General features: G+C 41.0%; 1 protein-coding gene across 1 annotated transcript in view; it reads left to right on the top strand.

Annotated features, from left to right (window-relative positions):
- The window catches only part of LOC139213851 (disco-interacting protein 2 homolog C-like), a 204,915-nt gene that overhangs the window by 117,937 nt on the left and 64,570 nt on the right, over positions 1–22,408 (top strand). The window contains exons 4-5 of the mRNA XM_070844515.1: positions 34–159; positions 9,254–9,592. Of these exons, the coding sequence (XP_070700616.1) occupies positions 34–159; positions 9,254–9,592 (465 nt within the window). The remainder of the gene's footprint in view (positions 1–33; positions 160–9,253; positions 9,593–22,408) is intronic.

Below are 22,408 nucleotides of genomic sequence, written 5' to 3'. Positions count from 1 at the left end.
AATAAATGTGCCTTGCCTTGTATGTGTCTCCAGACGTGCACACAGAGGCGGTGCAGGCGGCCCTGGCCAAGCACAAAGAGAGGAAGATGGCGGTGCCGATGCCTTCAAAGCGGCGGTCGCTGGTGGTCCAGACGTCTATGGATGCCTACACGCCACCAGGTACAGGACCAAACGCTTTTCTCACAGGTCTGCGGCAACACAGTCACAATTATACCCACAATCATAACCACAATTAAAGCTGCAAGCAGCGTTGGAGGGCCCTCGCACCTCCGTGCACGTCGTGGCGTGCGGTGGCTCCGTCCTGTTGCTGGACTCCGACCCTTCCACGCGATAAAACAGGGATTTTACCGAACAGAACATCAGTGCTTCTCTTCTACAGCTGACTCAATCAGTGAGTTTGTTTATGTCATTGTGTTACTTCGATGCTTTTAATGGTTAGTTTGGATCCAAAGAAATATTTATGTAGCACACAACAACACAAACATACTAACCGAATGAGGCAGCAGCAGAGCAGCAGCTTCCTGTGTTCTGTGTGGTAAAATCCCTGTTTTAGTGAATGTAGTCTGGTGTGTGTGCAGAGAGCGATATAACGGCTGTTTGTGGTTAAACCAAAAGGATCCTCCAGGTCTCTCTCTGTAGGGATCCTTTCCATGATGCTGTCACACACTTAGAATAACACTCTGAGCCTGTCAGTGGATCAAACAAGCACTTTTAGTGGACCTACTGTGATCAGGTGCAGTTGGCAGTTGACTGAGGCAAACTGGACCAATTATTATTATTTTTTTAAAGTTCCACTTTAATGTCTGACTGAGCTGCAGTGAAACGAGGAAAGCTCCAGTGTGACTGCAGGATTAGTTGGTTCTGTCATGAGGAAACCAGCTGGAGGTTCCTGCAGGGAGACTCTGACCCATGTGACGATGTGACAACTCATCGCTTCACACCGTCGCATACTAAGAGCAGAAGATGGGCCGCATGTGTCGTACATCCTGATCACACGCCTGAACACAACACAAGCTGATTTGTAACGCTGCAGTAGGAAATATTACATTATAATTCTGGTTGAAATAACCCATTTTGTCACTATAATATTTAATTGAAGGTTTCCTTTAAAAACAAATGTGTCTGAGTGCTGTTCCCTTTGTGTTTAGATTTTTTTTGGCCTGTAAATGCACCAGTGATAATATCTAATTATATGAAAACACACTTTGTCCGTGACTCCTCAATTTAAAAGAAGAGCTGGAGCTGGAGGCAGGACGTGGTTAGCCTAGCTTAGCATAAAGAGTGGAAGCAGGGGGAAACAGCCAGCCTGGATCTGGCCAGAGTTCAAAAACACACCTGTGAACTCACGCAGTTTCAATAGGGTCCTTGCACCGCTTGGTGCTCGGGCCCTAATTAGTCATGACTGTCTAATTATTTCTTATTGTATCATAGAAATGCTTCAATGTTTTGCCAATATTGTTCATCACACATGTCACGTCACACATTGCTCACCTGGTGCCAAAAAAGTTCTTATCATCTGGGATATGTTAGCAATTCATAAAATGTGGTCATTTCTTTTTAACAAGTACTCTGATGTGAACTGAAGTGTTTGGACAAGTGGAAATGTTGTAACCAAAGGAATTCCCATTCATTTTCTGAATGCCTCTGAAAGTCTGTCTTTCATAACAATCCGCTGGATAATTGAGATATTTCAAATGCCGTTGTGATACATAGAGCCATGCTGTTAGAATAGCTATAACCTGTGCGGAAGGCCCAAGCTTAGTTCGACTGTTAAACAGCTATGAAATCACTGTGTATGAAAGTATCGCTAACGTTTCTACTTCATGTGGCACTGAGCTGTATCCTCTGGGAAAGACTTGTAGCTGTCACATCACACTGTCAGTAAGTCTGTCACATCCGTCCAGTTTGACATTCAGGCTGTCGGCCAAGTTCATCCATCAGTCATTCAGTGAATCTGTCAGGCAGCTGAGAACTTCCACAATCATCCCTGCGATAAAGGAGCGTTTTAATTTTACATTTTGATGTGTGTCAAATTTTCAAGTGTCTCTCGCAGTAATTGTTTAACTATAAAAACGAGAAAGCGAACGGTGTGTGCGGACGTGAAGCCTGTAGCAGCAGGTGATGTAGCTGCAGTATTGATGTCCTTGTGTCTGTGACGTTGGCAGATGATTGAATTGGACAAGTCTCTGTTGACTGAAAAGACCGTTTTCTCTGTAAAACCTGGGGATTGATGGGCACTGTGCTCCGGCTGGAAAGAGCTGATCATCACTCTGGGCTGTCAATACTGCGAGAGCAGGGGAGCTACTTTTTTTTTTTTTACTCTTGCTGTAGTCACTACTTTGGCATTTTAAGCAGATTATGGGTTTGGAAGTGAAATGGCTAACCTTGGAAAGTAGATTTCTTTAATTCCTCTCATCAGTTTGGTCAGTTACACGGTATGGATGTCAGAAACACGAGGCCTTAGTGACACAACAGACAGAGATTATTCATTCTGGCTTAGACTGATAACAAAACTAATTTTATGGTCTGTCCTGATGAGTTGGGATAATGGCTTTAGAGCAAAATGATTTGTTTTGTGTAATTACATTTGGGTTGTACAGCTGCGAAAAGTAAAAATATAAAGAGGAAAAGGCGTTCAGCATTAACACAGAGTCATATGAATATACTGAGCGCTTTGTAAGCCTCAAAAAGTACATGACATGAATCTGAGTACCTATTTTATGCGTTCAGTTTAAACGTTTACACACTTGTTATCACACACCATAATGATGTAATATCATATTATTTCTTGTGGAGGCTAATTCACACTAATAGTTAGAATTAATTTATTTTTCTGGCACCCAACCAGGCCTGCTTGTTTTAAATGCAGCACTGATGTCAGAAATAGTAGAGAGGTTAAAAGGGTCAAAAAACATGAAAACATGTTTTCACTAATATGATTTCTGACTTAACTATTCGAGATCATCTTTCAGGCAGAACATACAAAGAAAGTACTTGCAAAGAACTCCTAGAACGTGACCAACCACACACCAATGCTTTGGGCACTAAATGACAGTTTCAACTTTATTTCAGGACTGACGATCAAACAGTTAAGACTTACTGCATGCTACTGTATGTAACCTGGTTCGAGTCCATCAGGGGACATTTGTTTCAAAATGCCTTAAAAACTCTTAATAATTCCAGATCTGAAAGAGATGCCGTATGGAGAGAGGTTAAGAAAATTAGACTTACCAGCTGTCATCTACAGGAGATGTAGAGAAACATGATTGAGGTTTATAAGTTTGTTCACTGTATATATGATATCACAGTCGAGCCTGTCATCCACTAATAGGTATGAGTTACTCCTGAAAACTACTCCCACAGAGGTGTTTTTCTGAAAGGAGAAAAAACTTTTTTTACACTTCGTGAATGAGCTTCCGGAAGATCCTCTGTAGCTCCTTCATTTAACTCTTTTAAAATAGATCAGATAAGTTCTGCTCAACAAAGGATATTTTGTATAATGTACAAAGCTGATTTGTGATTATTACTGTTATTTGGGAAAGTCTTGAGCTGTGGAGTCCAGTGTGGATTTATATCCTGTACTGGGAATTTTCAATATATTTCAGTAAAAACTCTCCACACTGCTCCTCTCTAATCATGTTAATATTCCCAGGTGTTTGCTGTTCGTACTTAAAATGAAAGTGATAAATGAAAAAAGAAAAAAAAAAGATTCAATTTCTTTAATCTGGGTATCATGGAATCCTTTTCTCATGGCCATAGTCATAAACTAACTAAGGGCAGAACAAGCCAGATGAACTGCAGAGTTTTACTTAATTTAATAATATGCAACACGTGTACAATGATATATCAATGGTAGGTCTTCACCCTTCCTAGTGACTAGTGCGGTTCGACCAGGTGGAATACTGTCACCTGTTCTGTTCACATGGATGATCTTTCTAATAAGTTTAAAGAATGTAAGACTGGATGTATGGAGGGGGATCGTTTTATTAACCATCTATGTACGCTGATGACTTATTCGTCTTGTCTGCTCGAGTTATGGTGAGCAGACAAGACGTTAAATTTAACCACAAAAAGAGCGTCAGCATGATCTGTAGAACTGAAGAGGATCAGAAGTGAGATTTTCCCTACTTTCTATATCGCAGATAAAGAGCTAAATGTGGAGGAAATAGTGCATTCAGGATCCTGCTCAACCTCCAGAGATGGACAAGTCCGAGTTATGTTTGCTTGTTTGACTAGAAATGTTCCCACATTTTATTCTGTATTAAGGGTTTTTATGCACAAGTTTGTGTAGATTAACTGGTTCAAAAAATGAAATTATAAAGCCCTTCAGTGATTCCACACAAGAACATCAGAATAAATCCCTGTATGTCTTTGTTGTTGTCCTTCTGTTTTATTTCATTTTTTATATTGATATGGACTAATGTGTCTTAAATAAAGCGATGATGACGATGACGATGATGTATTGCTAGAGGATGCATCATGATAAAATGTGCCGCCTCAGTTTCTTGCCCCCTCTCCTATACAAGGGGCCATGACAGTTTACAGGTTATTTCAGATAAGAGTAACACGAACTTGCCGAAGAAACCATGTTGTGTTTAGATGTGGATCAGTTTGGAGGTTTTATGGCCGTGATGCTCTTGGGCTTTTAATTTCTCCTTAACCTGTCAGCGCTTCTGTTGGTTAGTTATGTATGAAGATGGCAACAGCCTTGAAAATCCCCTGATTTCTTCCTACATCACTATGATTTCATTTATGAAGCCAGTGGAGTGTTGAGGGAGTTATAGAACAAAACTGCAGGATTTATTCCTGTAACTCAGCTGTCACTGATTTGATACCTGCTTCTACGCCAAACCTGCTGCCTGCTGGCCAAACTTCTCCGCTGAACATCTGACTTATTTACATGCCCAGGACAGATATTGCTTCGCTTAAAATGAGCACACATCACACAGCTGATTTCGTCCCTGTAGCGTGCGAAGCGGGATCTGTCCGGGATGGATGGCGGTGGCAGTCATCCATGTCGTTATGGCGCTGGTGTCGTTTAATGAGGGTGTTAATGAGGCCATTATTTCTGTGGCTGCAGGGTCCAGCTTAACAGAGCTTCAGTGAACTAGGCATGATTTAGACTAACAGCACAAAGAGAAAGAGCAGATTAAATATGACGGCATTTATGGATTCAAAGCAGAATTTACAAACACTCCTCCTTTGTAATGTTTGACAAATTGGAACATTTCCTTTTAAACCCCTTCATGACGCCAGATGACTCTTCTGTTTTCTTTTCCTCATTCGCCCTTCCTTTACCCTCATCCCACTTTTGCTATCCAGCAGTCCCTCCATCCTACTCTTTCTCCCTGCAACTCTTACTCTGTCTGTCTTCTCTTCTTTATCAACTAAAACTAGAGAAATAGGGCCACACCAGGGATATTTTATTCAGGTATTAAAGAGGAACAAACTCAAAAAATAGGGTTGGTGTTTAGTAGCATTTTGTCAAATCTGAATCGGTACTAAATCGACTCAAAAGACTTAAATCATGAAAAATAAAAAGAATCATCAAAATAAAAGCGTAGCTGAATAATAACTGAGGTAACAGAAGTTTTTATTATTATATGTAAGAATAAAAACTTAAGGGTTTTGAGCCAGATTATAGATTAGCCCTGTCAATCAAAATAACTGCCTTTGCTAATAAAAATGACAGAGATGTTGTATGGAAACATGCTACAGCTTAAAACCATGAGGGGGCCATTATTTTACATTTGACTTATTCTTTACAAATCCCCCAAAAAGACCACAGTCACCTCAGTGATTCCATAAAAAAGCTGAACACAGTGTATAACAAATGCTACTCAAACAGGAGGAAATAGTGAGCTGGTTAGGGACTATTTTCGGCGGATTAATCCATATTTGGTGTTTGGTGTGAGTATTTGGGGAAGCAGGGTGTTGTATGTCGAACTGAAGGAAAATAAACTGCAGTGTGTGTGTGTTCATGGTGATGAAGGAACATGTCAGCCAGTGTAAAAGTGCAGATCACTGATGTGTTTTTCTCTGTGGCTCAGAGGAATCAGATGTGTTAGGCTTTGGTACACGGATAACACTGATCGATTAATTGAATCGGCCACCAAAGCCCAGAGCTGTTACACTGAGTGTCTCTGTTATTTTGTCCGCCCCTGCTTTGAGCAGAATGTGTAAATAGAGCTCATAACAGCCCATATCATGTGTTTTTAAGCACATTTTGTGTGTCATTTTTTCTTTTAAGCTTTTTGCGTGTCATTTCATAGCCTTTAGTCTCTAATGGCTTACAATGTGCAGAGACGGGGTGTGATTTTACGTGCAAGCAGCAACAAAGTGCATGATGGTCCGTGTACGGAGGGAGGAGGAAGGAGGCTGGGGTGGACAGATGGGATAAACACAGGGACCTGGAGTTTGTTTCCTGTGTGAAACCAAAAATCAACATTACATGAACTGATATCAACTTATATCAAGTAATGAAAGTACTTATTTTAGCCCAAAACAACTTCTGTTTTTAAACGTACCCAAGACGTTTTGGTGTGTGAACCTAAATGGAGGCCGTGAAGTGAAATATTTCTCAGCAAGCTTTATTTTAAAGCGTAACTGGACGTCACTGCAATCACTGCTAGCTTGATCGCAGAATGAGACCAACAGCAATAAATAAAACGCAAAAAAGCTTAAAATGCGTAGACACGACAGGTGAAATGTCCTTAACAAGCAGAGCTGTTTATATAACACTCTCACTTAAATCCATCCCAAATGTACGAAAACATTTTCTACATACACACTGCATTCATATGCAGCCTGTTTGTGTGCCGTGAAAGCATAATACACAGAGCAGTACTGCGTGTACACACACACATTGAAAATACTCACATGATTTTGAGGGTCGTTCGTGTTACACAGAGCAAGTTAAACAAGCTGTGAGGAGTCACACAGAGAGACACACACAAACCATCTTGCAGATTTAGAAAGTGCTCGTCCACAGGGAGCTGTTAAAGGAGTCTCTCACACACACACACACACACACACATGGCTGTCTGTCTGCCAGTGAGGTTCATTCGAGGACAGCAGAGTCGCGTGTTGCCAAGCAGCACGCCGTATTGTGCACAGATGACAAGCGAGAGAGGACTCTGTCGTGTTCTTCATTGGCTTTCTGCATTTTCCTAATTTCCTCATACATCATTAAACATGTTTCAGCTTTATGAAGAGCTGCTTTGCGTCAGGGACTCTTTTCTCTTTGTATGTTTGTGTGTGTGTGTGTGTTTATTTCATGACGTTTCAGGGTTGCCAGGCAGCATCTTAACTTTCATCAAAATGTTTTGTGTCGTGTCCCCGGTAGTCTCTACGGGGTCCTGCTGATAACGAGACACAAATTAGCCGATCCAGCATGTCAGTGAAGCGCCTTGGCAGTTAACCTGTCAAGACCGCGTCCACTCTCGTGGCCTGACAAACTGCAAATGTCAGGTGTAATCCATGACGAAACAAGAAATGCCACCTTTTAAGGTTGACAGCGACTCATCCATATGTACCACCCTCACCAAGCACGCTGTCTACATGAGCAGAGGTAAAGCTTCAAGAGCAGAATAAAAACACACCTCCTTGTTTTAAGACAGCTGTTGGTGACTGCTATACTCTTTATTTTGTATTTACTGTACGCACTGTTTCATGGTGCTTTTAATTGGGTTTTAATTAATCAATATTTTACATTAACAATTGATCAAATGGCGACATGATAGGTAAGAAGTTATGCTTGTGCAAACAAACCCACAGAGGATCATCGCTGATTCTGCAGGTGTCCTCTGCTCTCCAGAACCTTTTAGCCTCCTTTGGCTCATTGTTTTGGTCTCGTCACTATTTCAGCATGACGTCCAGACGCAGCAGGCAGCTGTTCTGCTCATCTGTTCAACAAGCTCTCATAAGATGACATATTCTCTAGAATTTCTCAATGAATTTCTCTAACTTAACACAACTGTACTTAAACATTTAGGTCAAGTTAAAACCATGATTGCAAACGAATTGTATTCTGTTGTTTGTTTTTTTTTCTTTTGTGAGAATTTCTTTTGTTTTCATTGAATAAATGAATAAACCAGTTGCAGTCTACAGAACCTGACGTCCACCAAACGTGAGGCAGACACAGGCAGAAACTAGCTGGTGAATATCGGACCTCTGCGAAGGCTGACAGCAGCAGCTTCAGTCCTCCGTTTGTGTCCACAAAGGATGCGCTCAGGCACAGTACTGAGTGTAGGTCATCCGTGATTTAACCACCATCGCTGTATTTAGGAGAAAAAAACAGAAGAAAGTAAATTTGAGGCATAACAATAAACTGCTGACGGGGATGTTCATTACTCTTAAGTGCAGAAAACACAAACTCCTTAGCTATTTTAAAAAACAGGGTTCTCACGGCAAAAAAAAATTCAAATGCCAAGTAAGCTGTGTACTCATAGATGGATAGATGTGTGTGCTTTACTGATCCCAGACTGATAAACTGTATCCTTACAGCAGCATCCACAACGAATGTAGTACATCTTCTCACATCAACAATTTAACCTCATTAGATTTATTGAGTGTCTCAGTGCACCTGATGAACTTGAGTACCGTATTGACGCTCCATATAACGCTGATCTGGGTTCCACTATGTCCGGGAAAAAATATCTGGTTCTTTGTGTTTGGTTGATTATTGGACTTTCCTCATCAGTAGCTCATTTATTGTGTGTCTGCCACTGTCCTGTGAGAAACACACACACACACACACACACACACACACACAGCACCTGCATGTGTGAGAACTGGGTCAACTTCTGTTGTTATTCATATCACCACTATCAGTCTCATAATGCCACAGGCATTATGGAAATCACATGCAAAACACACACACACACACACACATTCTCTCTCTCTTTGGTGTTCCCAAACAAACTTTACTCCGTTCCCTCCCTGCAGCAACTCCAAACAGATGGTAGCTGAAATCTTTCCAGGCTATAGACAATAGACTGGAACATATAGAGATGCTATTTTACTGTCTGTCTGTAAATACACCACATATTATATCACAATCAAGGATTAGATTAAACCTGACTTTTTTATTTCATGACTTATATTGAAATGTTATTCTCATGTGGTTAAATCAAAACTTTCAGCCTCGTAAAGAAAAGTCCACAACTTTTACTTCTGCTATTGAGGTCTGGCAAGGCTGTGTTTCCTTTATTTATTCTTCTCTCTGACATCCATTGTCTATTTTTCTCCTCAGACACCTCCTCAGGCTCAGAGGGCGAGGGACAGGGCGACGGCGATGAAGAGGAGGGAGGAGACGGCGAGGAAGAGGACGGAGGAGGGGGCGGAGGAACCTCGTCGAGCCGTGAGGGGAGCATCAGCATGGAGCACTGGATAAGCCGGGCCATCCACGGCACCTCCTCCACCACCACTACCACCTCCTCCACGGCGTCCTCCTCCTCTTCCTCCACACGCAGCGGGGGGAGCGGGGCAGCCGGCGGCAGGCTGGCTGACGTTTTGGCCCAACACGTCCACATCTCCGCCCACCACCACCTTCGCCACCACCATCATCACCATCACCACCACCACAAGACAGGTAAGCAACTGATACAACAGTCTGGAGAGCAGATTCTGCCCCTTTAGTCAAATCGTCTTTAGCAAAGCACAGACTCCTTTAGCAAAGACCAGAGACACTGTTTGACACCCTAAACCAACTCACACCACCCGTAGCCAAATGCAGACACTTGGCAAAATCTAGACACCCTAAGCAAACTCCTGACTTGTTGGCCACATCCAGACAGTCTTAAGTTAACTGTTAAGAGTTAATGCAACTTTAGCAAAGTCCAGGCACCTCCAGGGAAGAGGCAAAAGACCTTTTGCCAAGTTTTGACTCTGTTAGCCATGTTTTGAGACCCAAAACCAAGGCAAGATACTTTTACCAAAATCCAGGGAAGTCCAGACAACCTTTGAGAAAAAGCAAAGGGGCCTTTAGCCAGTTCATATGAGCCCAAGTCTAAGCCTGCAGCAAAGTACAGACTCCATTCCAGACATCCAAAATCTGCTAAGATCCTAAGGCAGACCTGTTTCTAGATTTGATCGGACACGATTAGTGAAGACCAGATGTTCTCAGCCAAATACAACATCCTTAGCAAGGGACCTTTAGCCAAACAGTGACACCTTTAACAAACACCAGACACCTTAACTTTGTCAAAGTTTCACATCCGTTTTTGAGCAAATAAAGACTCAACTGCTTGACGTAGATGTGTCATATTTAGCTTCCAATTAGCTCCCTGAAAGGGTTAATGGTGTTCAGATTGTGCTACTGTTACATTAGAGATGAGTGTGGAGTGACAGGTGTGCATTCGGAGTGATGGAGGTAAGCACGAGTCATGTTTTTGTTTTTCGATTTTTTTTTTTTCTTTCAGTTATTGTCGTGTGAAATACAGACTTCTACCAGCAGGATCACAAAGGCAGTTTTCAGAGTGCTTTATGTGCACTCACGTAAATTTAAAAGGAAATCACGACAAATAATAATAAGAAGGAGATTGAACATTAACAACACATTGTAAAAGTGCTTAACATCAAATAATTAGAATTATTTTGAAAGATACCATAAAAGGAACTAGATAGAAAGATCTAGCATGACTGCGATCTGTCTCAAATTTACTGCAGTCTGATTGAATTATTTCTTTTGATTTATTACCCCTAAATTGAGATTTTTGATACCACAGACCACCAACTGATAAAGTCTTTATAACCACGACCATCATCCAAAAGGATGTTTGGTGAGTTGTGAATGAAACCTCCCATTAGAGCAGTCTGTCATATATATATTTCTCCTTCTTTTAGCTTCTTAAGAACAGTAGAAACAGTGCACTTCAGCTATTCCTTATTTTGTCGAGGACCCAGAATCCTCGTAAGACCCCGAAGATCCCTGAATCCCAGTTTGGGGAACAACAAGGCCGAGCAACTGCAGCAGAACTTCAAAGCCCGTCTGATTTAGTCTTTAAATAAAACAGCTATCCTTGAGTTTCTTTAGTTGTAGGAGAAGTTAGTTGGCTGTTGAAAGGTTTCCAATAAAATTGTGTTTGGCTGGAGTGTGTGTGTGTGTGTGTGTGTGTGTGTGTGTGTGTGTGTGTGTGTGTGTGTGTGTGTGTGCGCGTGTGCGTGTGAGCTAGAGTAAGTATACAGCATACAGTAAGTAAGTGGGTGGGCTTTAACTGTTGTTTGAGGTTTAAATGTGTGAATTGGGGATGTTGGCTGGTAAAGTGTTTATTTGTAGGGTTGCATCCTTGTGTGTGTGTGTGTGTGTGTGTGTGTGTGTGTGTGTGTGTGTGTAAATTCAGGTTTTAAAGTATTTCCGTTTCCTGTATTAACTTTGGTCTGTGTGTGTTATCCGTCCTGCTATCTGTCATTTGTCTGAAATGGCCACGGCACTCCTGCTATCACCAAAAAAAAATCTGTTTTCCTACTTTTATTGAAACTTCATGTTGTCATTGATGTATTCAGTGAGACTAATGACGCTGAGCTCTTGAGTCCCGCTGAAACTACTTACTATTTTCTGTTTTTTGAGGATGGCTTTTTGCATTTTGTCCATTTCTTTCCCCCTCAAGAAAGTTCTTTTATTGACATTTCTTGTTTTTTCATGAGGAAAGTATTGTTAATGTTCCTTTTCTGATACAATACAATTTGAACTGAAAACATAACATACATGTTTTGTTAATTAAACATGTTTCATGGTCAGCGCGCAGGAATCAGATGGACAAATGACATGACAGATGGTCATGTTGTATCTGTACCCAAATATAATATTTACTGTTCTGTCACTATGCTGTGAAAAACATGCGTCTGTTAAACATCAACTTTCAAGAGTCAGGAATGGGTTTTAGAATATTTAGACAAAGAAGTAGGTAAGGACTGCACTTCCTCTTTTGCTAAAATCACCAAATGTGGAGATACATGAGACACATATGTTAGGATAAGTCATTTAAAGTATTTCAAAGGACTACTCTGAGGGGGTTAGCAAGATCTATTGGCTGAAACTGAATATAATATTCATAATTATGTTTTCAATAGTGTATAATCACCTGAAACTAAGAATTGCTGTGCCAGCTCACAATGAGCCCTTTATATCTACACAGAGAGTCATATTACGCCATTGTGTTTCTACAGCAGCCCAGAACGGACAAACGGGCCCTTTCATGTTTTTACGTATAAGTGACTGCTTGAATCTGGTGCTGCAAATGGTTGGAAAACAAAGAAAAAAAAAAGAAGGACCATTTTGTGTTGTGAGAAACTGGATGACCAATATTTTGATAAATGGTGGATCAGACTAATTGTTTCGCACAAGAAAAGGGGGCAAAGGGTGAATGGCAAAGGGAGGATGAATCCTCGTCAGCCACCGTAGTTTCTCCTACACGTGTGAAAAGGGAGGAATCTGCTACCTCAGTGCTGGACGCCACGAAATCCTACAAAAGTTAAAGTGGTATCATGGAAAATACATTTCTAGATTCTGCATTTCTGTAGAGAAAGACTTGTTTTTTTAATTCAAACAAAATAAGGTAACACCAGGCATAACGTGACTGTTGATGTTGAAGAATCTTAAAACTATTGAAGCACAGGACACATTGTGTTCCACACTGACACACCTTTTTCCTGCCATGCAGAAGAGCTGAGCGTGGCACCAACACTGCAGCAGGGCAGAAGTTCCTCACGAACTGGTTCAACCCATGTTCAAAACATACAGTTCACACATAAAGGTGAAAATATGGCGTGCTGCTGTCAGAGAATCCTCTTTGTGCCTTTCCCCACTGTCAGCTGAGGTGGCGTCGTGACTAAATGCTCGGGTGGCGACAGGTTTGTTTTCATGCTGGCACTGTTGGTACCCAGCTCTGAAGATAACGCATGGTCAGACACAGAGGGAGCCCCTGCCAGCTCCACCCAGCCAGCATTCAGCTCCTTCACCGCTCAGATGTGGCAGCAGAGGCTCTGTGCATGCTGTCGGTTTGCTAGTTTGTTTGTTTGGGCCTCTTTCCACTGATTTCCTGAGTCACCGTTCCTGGCAGTCTCAAATCAGCAAAGTCAGAAAGATGTTTCTGAGGGAGCGCCAGCTGAAAACACGTTGGCCTCAAATGAACGGCACCCTGTCTGAATGAACTGAAAAGGATGGTGAAGATACTGGAAAAAGCTGCTTTAGAACTTTTTTATTTTGGCAGTAATACATAGAATGGACTTTAAAAGAAATAAAGTTCATGCTCTAAAGCAGCTCTCCCTGTTTTGCATTTGAGGTGAAATTCACACATCGATGTCTTAAAATGACTTAAACAAGCAGGAAAAGTTCATGCAGAAAATATCTACACCAACTTTGGTTCGTAGCTTAAAAACAAAAGGACATTTAAATGAATGTACATCGTTATTACTTCATAATTGGCAAATATTGCTGGAAATAAAACAAAAAACCTCACAGAAAATCCTGGAGGCTCATTCTTGAGTATATACGAGCTCAAAGGTCCACTTCATAGCTGTCAGAACTGCATCTCTCATCTTCATCATACTTTGAAGATGAAAAGTTGCTCAGTATCAGTCTGATAATCACCCAACTCGACAGACTTGGGCTGTTAGGAAAGAAAATGAGTGTGTCATAGTGGGAGGCAATGGTCGCAGCATCTGGGACCCTCAAGAAGTCTTGACAAATAGTGAGTTAAATAAATATTTGTCTTGCTGTGTAATATGGCTTTAGTCAAGTTTCCAGCCAAATATGACTCAAATCTTAACTGAGTTTCCAGAAAATCGGCAAAAAAAAAAACTTCCATCCACAACCTTCCACTAGTGTTTTGTGAATATTAGGAGTCGTCCATTGAGATGAACAGATTGTGGTCAGGTGTCATTAATTCATCAACGAAGAACAGTAAGCAACCGAGGTTACGTAATTAAAAGAGCGCCAGTCACACCTCAAATAATGGACAGCTGCGTTGAAAACTAAAATATGTGTCTCATGTATTAATTCCACCCGTTTTTCTGATGATTTCGTCTTTTCTGTGAAGCTTGTGTGACATTTAAGTCACAAACTTACAATATATGTCATGATTTACTCTCTAAGTCTGTTTCCACTGCATATTTTTTGTTCATACATCAACCTTTTCACCTCAGCTAAGGGTTTCTTTGCAAAAATGTTACTTTTTTATATTTACAGCATTTCAGCATTTCAGTTTTTTTATTATCTTAAATTGAAAATGCTCATAAAACAGGTGGATGGAGATGCTCTTACTTTACAATTCTATGGTAACCTAGTCTGAACAACAACAATATCACGTAGCCTAACTGACTCCTGTTTGATGATGGTTTTGGTCTCACTGACACCAAAAGCAGACAGAATTTACTGTTGCTGTTTGTTTAGTCTTCTGTACAGGGCCTTGGGCAGCCTCTTTGGTTCCAGTTTGTGCTTTGGCTTATAGTGTTTTTCACAGCAAAGCCCGGCAGTAACAAATTTCCATTGACATCACATCATATTTGTACATTTTTGAGTTGGCGTTAAATTTCATTGACTCTTTTCCTCTTTGTTCCACTGAGTTCATGTTTATCACAGAGGAAATCCTCAGCGGTGTGCACACGTGTGGGTTAAAGCTGTTTCTCATTTCCTTGTTCAAGGCCGAAGCAGCCCAGATCTCCTGTGTTTTCAGTGTGTAAATAATTAAGGGAGATCGTTTTCTGTACAACCTCATTCCAGCCTCGTTTTTCATTAAAGTCTTATCAGAACAGCTCGGCCTGCTTGTGCAGATAACTTTTTGTTCCCTTTCCCCAATTTGATGTCACTCCTTTCATCCGTCCACATTTTCCTGCAGGTTGCAGATCCCTTTTAAGGGATTGTAGACAATCTGGTTGTTATGGTTGACATTTGGCTGAGTTTAGCTCAGAGGGGAACACTGTGTTTGTGTCACTGGGTACTTTTTTGTTTCAGATAACACCAGTAAGTGCTTGTTTGTGCTGCTGCTGTTGCTATGTGATTATTAAAAATCCTTTGGAGACATATGGCGCTCTTTTGATGAAAGTTGAATTTTTTTTTAAGCTGAAGCACCCGTGAGTACGGTGGCCGACGAGGGCAAACAGGTTCCAACGACCCAAAACATTTCAACTAAAAGAAACATGCTGCAGCTTCAGAGATGAAGAGAGATGTCAATTCAAAAGCACATACAGAAATCCAAAATACAATCAACAGAAACGTGCTGTAAAAGAAAAATCATGCTGCAGGAAGCCAAAATATCAACAGTAAGACATGCAGGTTAATTGGTGACCCTGTGATTGACAGGTGACCAGTCCAGGGTTTACTCTGCCTCTCACCCAATGTCAGCTGGGATTGGCTCCAGCCCCTCCATGAACCTCAAGGATAGGATATGTATGGATATGTATTTTTGCCTATACACTGCCCAATTTTACTTTGAAGCTTACAAAAAAGAGGTAGATTTGTCTTCTTAAGGATATACAGTGTAGCGTTGAGGTAACTGCACCGTGTAGAGAGAAAAGACTGCAGCACTCTAAAGAGTGCGGTTCCTGAATTACTCACGACTTAACACCACATTTCAAGATTCCCCTCCCTTCTTGTTCCTCACATGCAGGCCTTTTAGCCCACCTCTCCTTGAGGAGGAGGAGGGCAGTGCCAGCTGGTACGGTAGAGAATGGAAACTCTGCTCCACGGCGCTCCGGTAAGTTGAGATCGGGGCATGGCTGGCACAGAGCCGAGAAGCAGGGTCAGTCCCCTGCCATCCCTTGGCTCAAGGCAGGGATGCCGTTTCCTTCCCTCGTATTTTTCAGTGACTTTTTCCCCCCACTGTCCTTCCGTCATATGCTTGCTGTTGGAGCTGTGCCCCTCGTTGGTTGTTCCCTGCTCATTAAATTTGTGCTTAGCCATGTTGTGAAAGTGCAGAAGAAAATATCGCAATGCTAACCTCACCAGGAATAGCATTGAGCAGTGCCGTAGATGCATGAAAGCACTGTGTCTTTGTGTGGATATTTGAAAAGAAAAAAAGAAAAAAAAAAGCTGGCACTCGCAGCTTTTTAGAGTGGAAATTGTTGATGAGGAAAATCAACAATGCTTTTAAAGAGGCTGGATAGCAGCTTGTATGAATGAGCCCTCCTTCTTTTCAAGGTTGTTGTTTATTGATTTGTCTAATTATGCAGCATGTTTTTAGTTGTTTGCTCAGCTAGGGGCAATCTGCTTTCAAAAGAATGGCTTCTCATCTAAGCCAGAAAGCAGATGGTAGTGGACTGTAGGCTGTCTGTCTGCGTCCTCCTTTTAGTTTTGTAGATTTGTAATTTTATGCAGTATCCTGCTGCCTGGAATCACACACACTGTTTCAGGGATTTAACCCCCTGCTTTTGTCTGGTTATGAAAGGCCCTCATTAACAGCCAGACTTAAAGAATATAGACTCATCAAGTGATTTTCCTTCTACATTATAAGAGGTAGAACCTGAAGACTCCATCAGCCGACTTGCCTCTTGGCACGTGAAAAGGCAGCGGCTGCCCTTCGTTTTTCCTCCCAGATCTCTTGAGAATATAAAGTCACACTGGACTGAACAATGAGCATACACTTAAAGAAAAGGCTTAAGAACAGACCCTTAATCAGCCACTTGTCATTGTCAGAAAAAAATATATACCCCAAGTCCATTAACACCCCTCTGGAAGCGTTCCCATATTCAATGTAATTAAGGCTGCCGTCTGGATAAGTCCGCTGGGGTCGCACTGTGGTTTAGCCTCTGTGTCAGCGCTGTGTGTCTGCCAGGGGAATACTGGGAGGACTCTGAGGAATAAACAGTTCAGCAGTTTGGGAGCAACACACAGTTCCTGGATGTTATTCATCAGGTGTCTCGTAATGCTGATGTGAGGGACGTTTTCTCTGCAGGGTCGTCATGAGTGAGATGGAAGTTTGAGGTTTTCTACCTTCATTAACTTTCTTGACTTTAAGTAGTTTTGTAAATCCTTTCGTCTTTCTCTTGAATCCCAGTTTCTCCTCCTAAAGATTACTGGTTGTCTGGATGAAGATTTAAATTCAATGCATGATACATTCATTTGTTTGGCTCTTTCAACAACAAGGCAATCCAAAGTGCTAGGAAAAGTGGAAAAGTTGTGTCAGAGTCCAGGTATTGAACGTGATATAAGCAAATCTTTTCTGCTCTTGTTAAGGACTCCATGTTTTAGTTCAAACTTTTGCACTGCAGTGGACTGTTGTCTCTTCTCTAAACCTAACCAAGTTATTATTGTGACTAAAAACTGTAGCACATACCAACATATAGCATGTAAATAAAGTAGTAAACAGTATTTTTGTTGTTGCAGATCTGGAAGGCGCTCACACATTATGTCATCCTGCCGATAGTGGCGGCAGCTCAGAAATGTGTCGTTCCCAAACAGCAGTTGGTAGCACTCTCTCCCCAGATCAAAAAGAGTGTCGTCAACATATTTTCTACACTGTAGCACTAATGTGTTATTCTTACAACCCCCCTGCTGTACAGTTTGTTCTTTCTATTGTGCTGCTCGGCTTTTGTTTGTGACTTAGTGAGAGGTCTCTCTTTAAGCTGAAGAAGCTGAGAGACTGACTGACTGTAGTGGTGATGTCATTCCTGGAGCTGCTCCGCTGATGGTGAATAATGGAACAACTGCTGTGACACAGCTAGAGTTTTTCTACCGGTATGTGGGCACTTTTTGTGTCTCGGAGCTGGAAATCTACCTAAACTATGAATCTGAAAGAAATATTGTAATTCTGTGATTTCATAGAGACAATTGGACCGTTTCCAACATCATCCATGGAGCTCAGATTTCCCGCTTAAGCCCGATTTATACTTCTGTGTTGAATCTACGCCGTAGATTGGTTGGTAGCAGAGCGTCCATTTCTCTCTACAGGCACAGAAAATTCATCCTCGTTCTGTCTCGAACAGTTCAGTGGTCAATCACACCGTCTCCTCCGACATCTTCTCTCTTTTCTGCATTGCAGTAATTTCAGTAACAAGCATTTTTACGGTGTATTTGCAGAAGAATGCAGACACACCAGCACAAGCATCTGATATTGCTGGATTAACATGATGTAAAATGTTTTAGAGTTTGATTATACTATGAAAGGTTTAAGGATAAGACAGTATGCCTAAATGACAAAGTTGGTCATCTCTGCATTTTGTATATAAGAATGTTTTAATCTACCCCCTGTCCAGTTAAGTTTAGGTTTAAAATAACGAACTGATAAAAAACTAAACGAACTAAAAAAATAAATAGATAACACCACCGTGATATGTTGTTACCTTTTAGTTCCAGTTTTCACATTAACTTTGTAGGAAGTGTAACCATGAAGTGACTCATAAAAGAGAACATTAAATAAATGAAACGTACTCAAAGACATATATAAATACATATACATGCACATAAATAACAAAGCAACTAGTTACATTTTAATGAAGAACTGTTAAAGTTCATGGAGCAGACACACTTGACTCTTGATTTTGATGAGAAAAAACTCATGTTTTTTGAGGTTTGCCCATATATCGTTTTTCTAAGCACTTTGAGGAGTTTTTATTAAATTCTGACATGAAAGTTTAGTTTTGTTTAACAATGAACTTTTAATCAGTACTGGTATAAGGTTCGGTAAATATCACTGTAAGCCCAGAACGTCCCCGCTTTCTCCCCGCAGTCTTACACAATGACCAGTGCTGATGTTGTCCTGGAGATCAGTCATTATTTGCGTGCTTGTCAAGAAAATGCCTCTTAACCCTTCGGAGTCTAGGGCCGCCACACGGCGTCAAAGTCACATGTCGCACGTTTGAAAACGTAAAGCTGTGACACAAGCACGCAGGTGCTCAATTCAAAGACTGTTGGAAAGCAGACACTTCAAACTTTTTACAAGTGTTTGAATTTTGTCGATCGGCCTATTAAGACTAAATTTATGAAGAGCCGAAGTCGCGCACTACAGCTCTTCTACGAGTTAGAAGATGCTGAATCTGGGGAAGAACGTTCTGATTCTGAGGAAGACTCCTTTCAGAGGATGAAGTGGATGCTGCGCGTGAAGACGAACGAGAGGAGGTGTCCGCGCAGACCCCCGCTCCTCCAAAGATCCAACTAGTTCCTACTTGGATTTTGGGTTTCTTTTGCACTTTTATATACAGTGTGTCCATATATTATGTCAAAATAAATAAATACTTGTAGAATCACATAGGTGAGGTTGTGCTGAAAAGAAAGACACAAAGAAAGGCAAGCTAAGCAATTTTAATGGGAAACACAAAGGTAAAATGAAAAGTAGTAAAAAACGCCGTTTTACCCCAGACTCTGAAGGGTTAATTGGCTGACTCAAATGCTTCAACAATTCAACTCAATGCTTGAACATATGACCTTTGAGCCACAGTATCTTCAACCCTCTTTGACCCATGTGGGGCAGATGGAAGTGTCCCGTCCCTGAATCAGCTCCCTCAGCCGGCCTGATTGGTATTCTAGCAGCGAACCAGACATTCATCATCATCTTCCTCCTGATAATCCTCCCTGTCACGCATCATCATAAATACATTGCGATGAGGTCACAGGACACTCACGCATGTACACACACACACATACATACACACATAGATAAGCATGCACACACGCTCACACATATTCCCAGACAGATAAACAACACCAGACTTCAGAGAGTGCATGTCTAGTTCAGTGTAGCTCAAATAGACAGCCCAGATGTTGCAGAGACGGACTGTACAGCGCGCTACAGTAATTAGCATGCCTGTACCGTGTGCTGCAGTATTGATATGCAGTCCATGTCCGGATAAAGAATTCTGTTAGGTCTCACTGGCTTTGGCTCGGTCCTTTGCTAGGAATCATCTCCCTCACTCTCCCCTTATCTGTTTTTCTCCTACTATATTTTTCTTTTTCTCTCTCACACTATGCTCGGTTCCTTTTTAGTCAGCGTTCTTGGTATGAATCGAGGAGAACAAAGTCATCCCTGTGCATCAAAAACACGTTAGTTCGTTGCAGATTTCATAAAAGAAGGCCAAGTCATAGAGCTGTAGACAACAAATGTGGTGAATACATGATATTTTTAAATAGCACAAATGGAAGAAATGAAGCCACAGAAGTCAGATTAGTTTGCTATTTTCAAAAGAAGAAGGATAATTTGGATTATTTGAAGTAGGGTTGTATGAGGTACATATCCTCTTACAAGAACTGCAATGTACTGCTGTGGATGGATCATCATCGGTTTAAGTTTATGTCGTATTCAGAATATTGTCACCACTTTACATTGCCGTCACACAGCCTTTTCTGACAGGAAACAGAAGCTGTTCCCTGTTTCTCTTTGCTCACATCAAAGGCACCAGACTCCACTGACAAAAACAGTAATTTTACTGCGTAGAACACAAGACTTACTAGTCTACCATCTAATTTTCTTTACGCCAATATGGCATGAAAGTCAAATTTTTCGTGTGAATTAAGGTGAATTAAATAACTCAATATGGCACATATGTCTGCATTTAAATCATACTGCGTAACTGTCCGTATAAAAACACTCATCTCTGAGTCTTAATATGGAGATCAGAACAAAAATACATTTTTGTTTTATTGCTGGTATTTTGGTGGTTTTCTTTTTTTTAGATACTGAACTGAAGTTTAACTCGGGTCACTTCTGGTTGTGAGAGTTGGAACTAAATTTGATTAGATATAGTAACAGCAGCAGTAACGGGCATTACAGTAAGGAATGAAAGCATGAAATCCACACTATATTTCCTCATGCTTTTTTGTTCTCTTGTCTGTGGCTGTTTTTCATGGTTTTGGGCCCATCAGTATTAATGTAGAATATTAATGTAGAAATATTAATGTTATCACACTTGACAACAGTGTGCGTTCGTCCCTTTCTTGTTACAACATGGCAATGCCTCCTGTGTGTCAATGAAGACTTTCCTGTACTTCAGTCAACATCCCTCCAGGAACAGCCATCAAAATATCAAAATATCCATGACAAAAAAAAGGGAACACTGAAGGTTCTCGTCGGATGAAAACTTCCACTATATAAATGAAATTCATTCGCTCATTTCAAAATAAGAAATTAAACCCCAACAACATTTTTTAAAAGAAGGTACATGGTGTAATGAGGTCACTTCTGCCTTTGGAGTCATTTAAATACCCTTCATGCTTATCAAATAGCTTGTTTTTTAGAGAAGTAATCATTAGTAGATTCAATTACAGCCTGATGATGGAGTCGTTTCTCTGTATACTGGAGCAGCACTTCAGAATAAAAGCATTCAAATGTAACTTGCTCTGCTGCCTTTTCACTGCAGGAGCCTTCATGCTGTGAAGCGCAGGGGGCTGAAGTAGTTTGATGCCCTTTATCTTCAGGTCCTTCACTTAAGCAGCAGAGCTCCATGTGGGAAGCAGAGAGGAAATAAGAGAGTGCTGGGGAGGCGAGGGTTCGCCTTTAAACCACCTAAAATGGTGACCTCTGCCAGCGTCCATTTTCTCACAGGATGATTAGAAGTAGCATAAAACAAAGAGATATCGTTCACTCTTGATTTCCACAAATATATATGTATCTCAACTTAGTTATCTTTGTCATTAAAACCCTCCTCTCACTTTGACCAAATTATGTTCTTCCCCTGCTATTTCTTATTCATTTATAGATCGAAGTTCATCTTATCTTTGATCAAGTTTTCTTTATCTCAACTGTGAAAGACGTCGTCATGCATGAGTTCTATTATGCAGTTAGTTTTCAGGACAGTACAATGGCCCAAACATTTTTCAGCATGTTGTCCTTAAAGTTGACTAGTATTTACTTCTTCTTATTATTCATGACATTGCAGTGCAAAAGAAACCCAACATAATTAAATATTTTTGGAAAACTGGATAAGGCGAGATCCATTTTTGTTGTCAGGCACCTACAGTAGCATGTGATCTTCACCACTTCCCATGTCCATGCACATTTTCCCTTGGAAGGCATTTTTAATCCTCATTTGACCCACATCTAAACTTGACTTCTGACCTGCAGGGAACAATTAACCAGAAGTTTGAAAGGGTTTCCCAAATATCCAAAGCCCTAAAAAGCAAAACTGATCATGTTGGACCTTAAAGAACCCTAAAACCTGAGAATATCAGCTCAATCTTTCCACATGCTAGTAACATTTACGCAGCAGTAGCCCACAGTAAATGACACCCACTATAAATACAACATTTACTGACATTGAAGTTATCGAGATTTCAGACCGAACACAAAGGGACATTAAAGGACATGGCCACCACACGTCCCTATTTAGATTCACCACACATCTTTCTTCCTACATCATTTCATGGTCCGACCACTCAAAGTAAAGAATCCCCCGGGCAGAACAGTAAACACCGTTTGATGTTGTCGAACAGCAGCTGAGCCTCATGAAAGAGGTAAATGTGAAACATTTGAGGCATGGT

The sequence above is a fragment of the Pempheris klunzingeri genome, chromosome 15, assembly GCF_042242105.1.
Source record: "Pempheris klunzingeri isolate RE-2024b chromosome 15, fPemKlu1.hap1, whole genome shotgun sequence".
In the NCBI taxonomy this organism is placed as follows: domain Eukaryota; kingdom Metazoa; phylum Chordata; class Actinopteri; order Acropomatiformes; family Pempheridae; genus Pempheris; species Pempheris klunzingeri.
The sequence above is the reverse complement of the archived record's forward strand: the minus strand, read 5'-3'. Positions and strand labels throughout refer to the sequence as shown.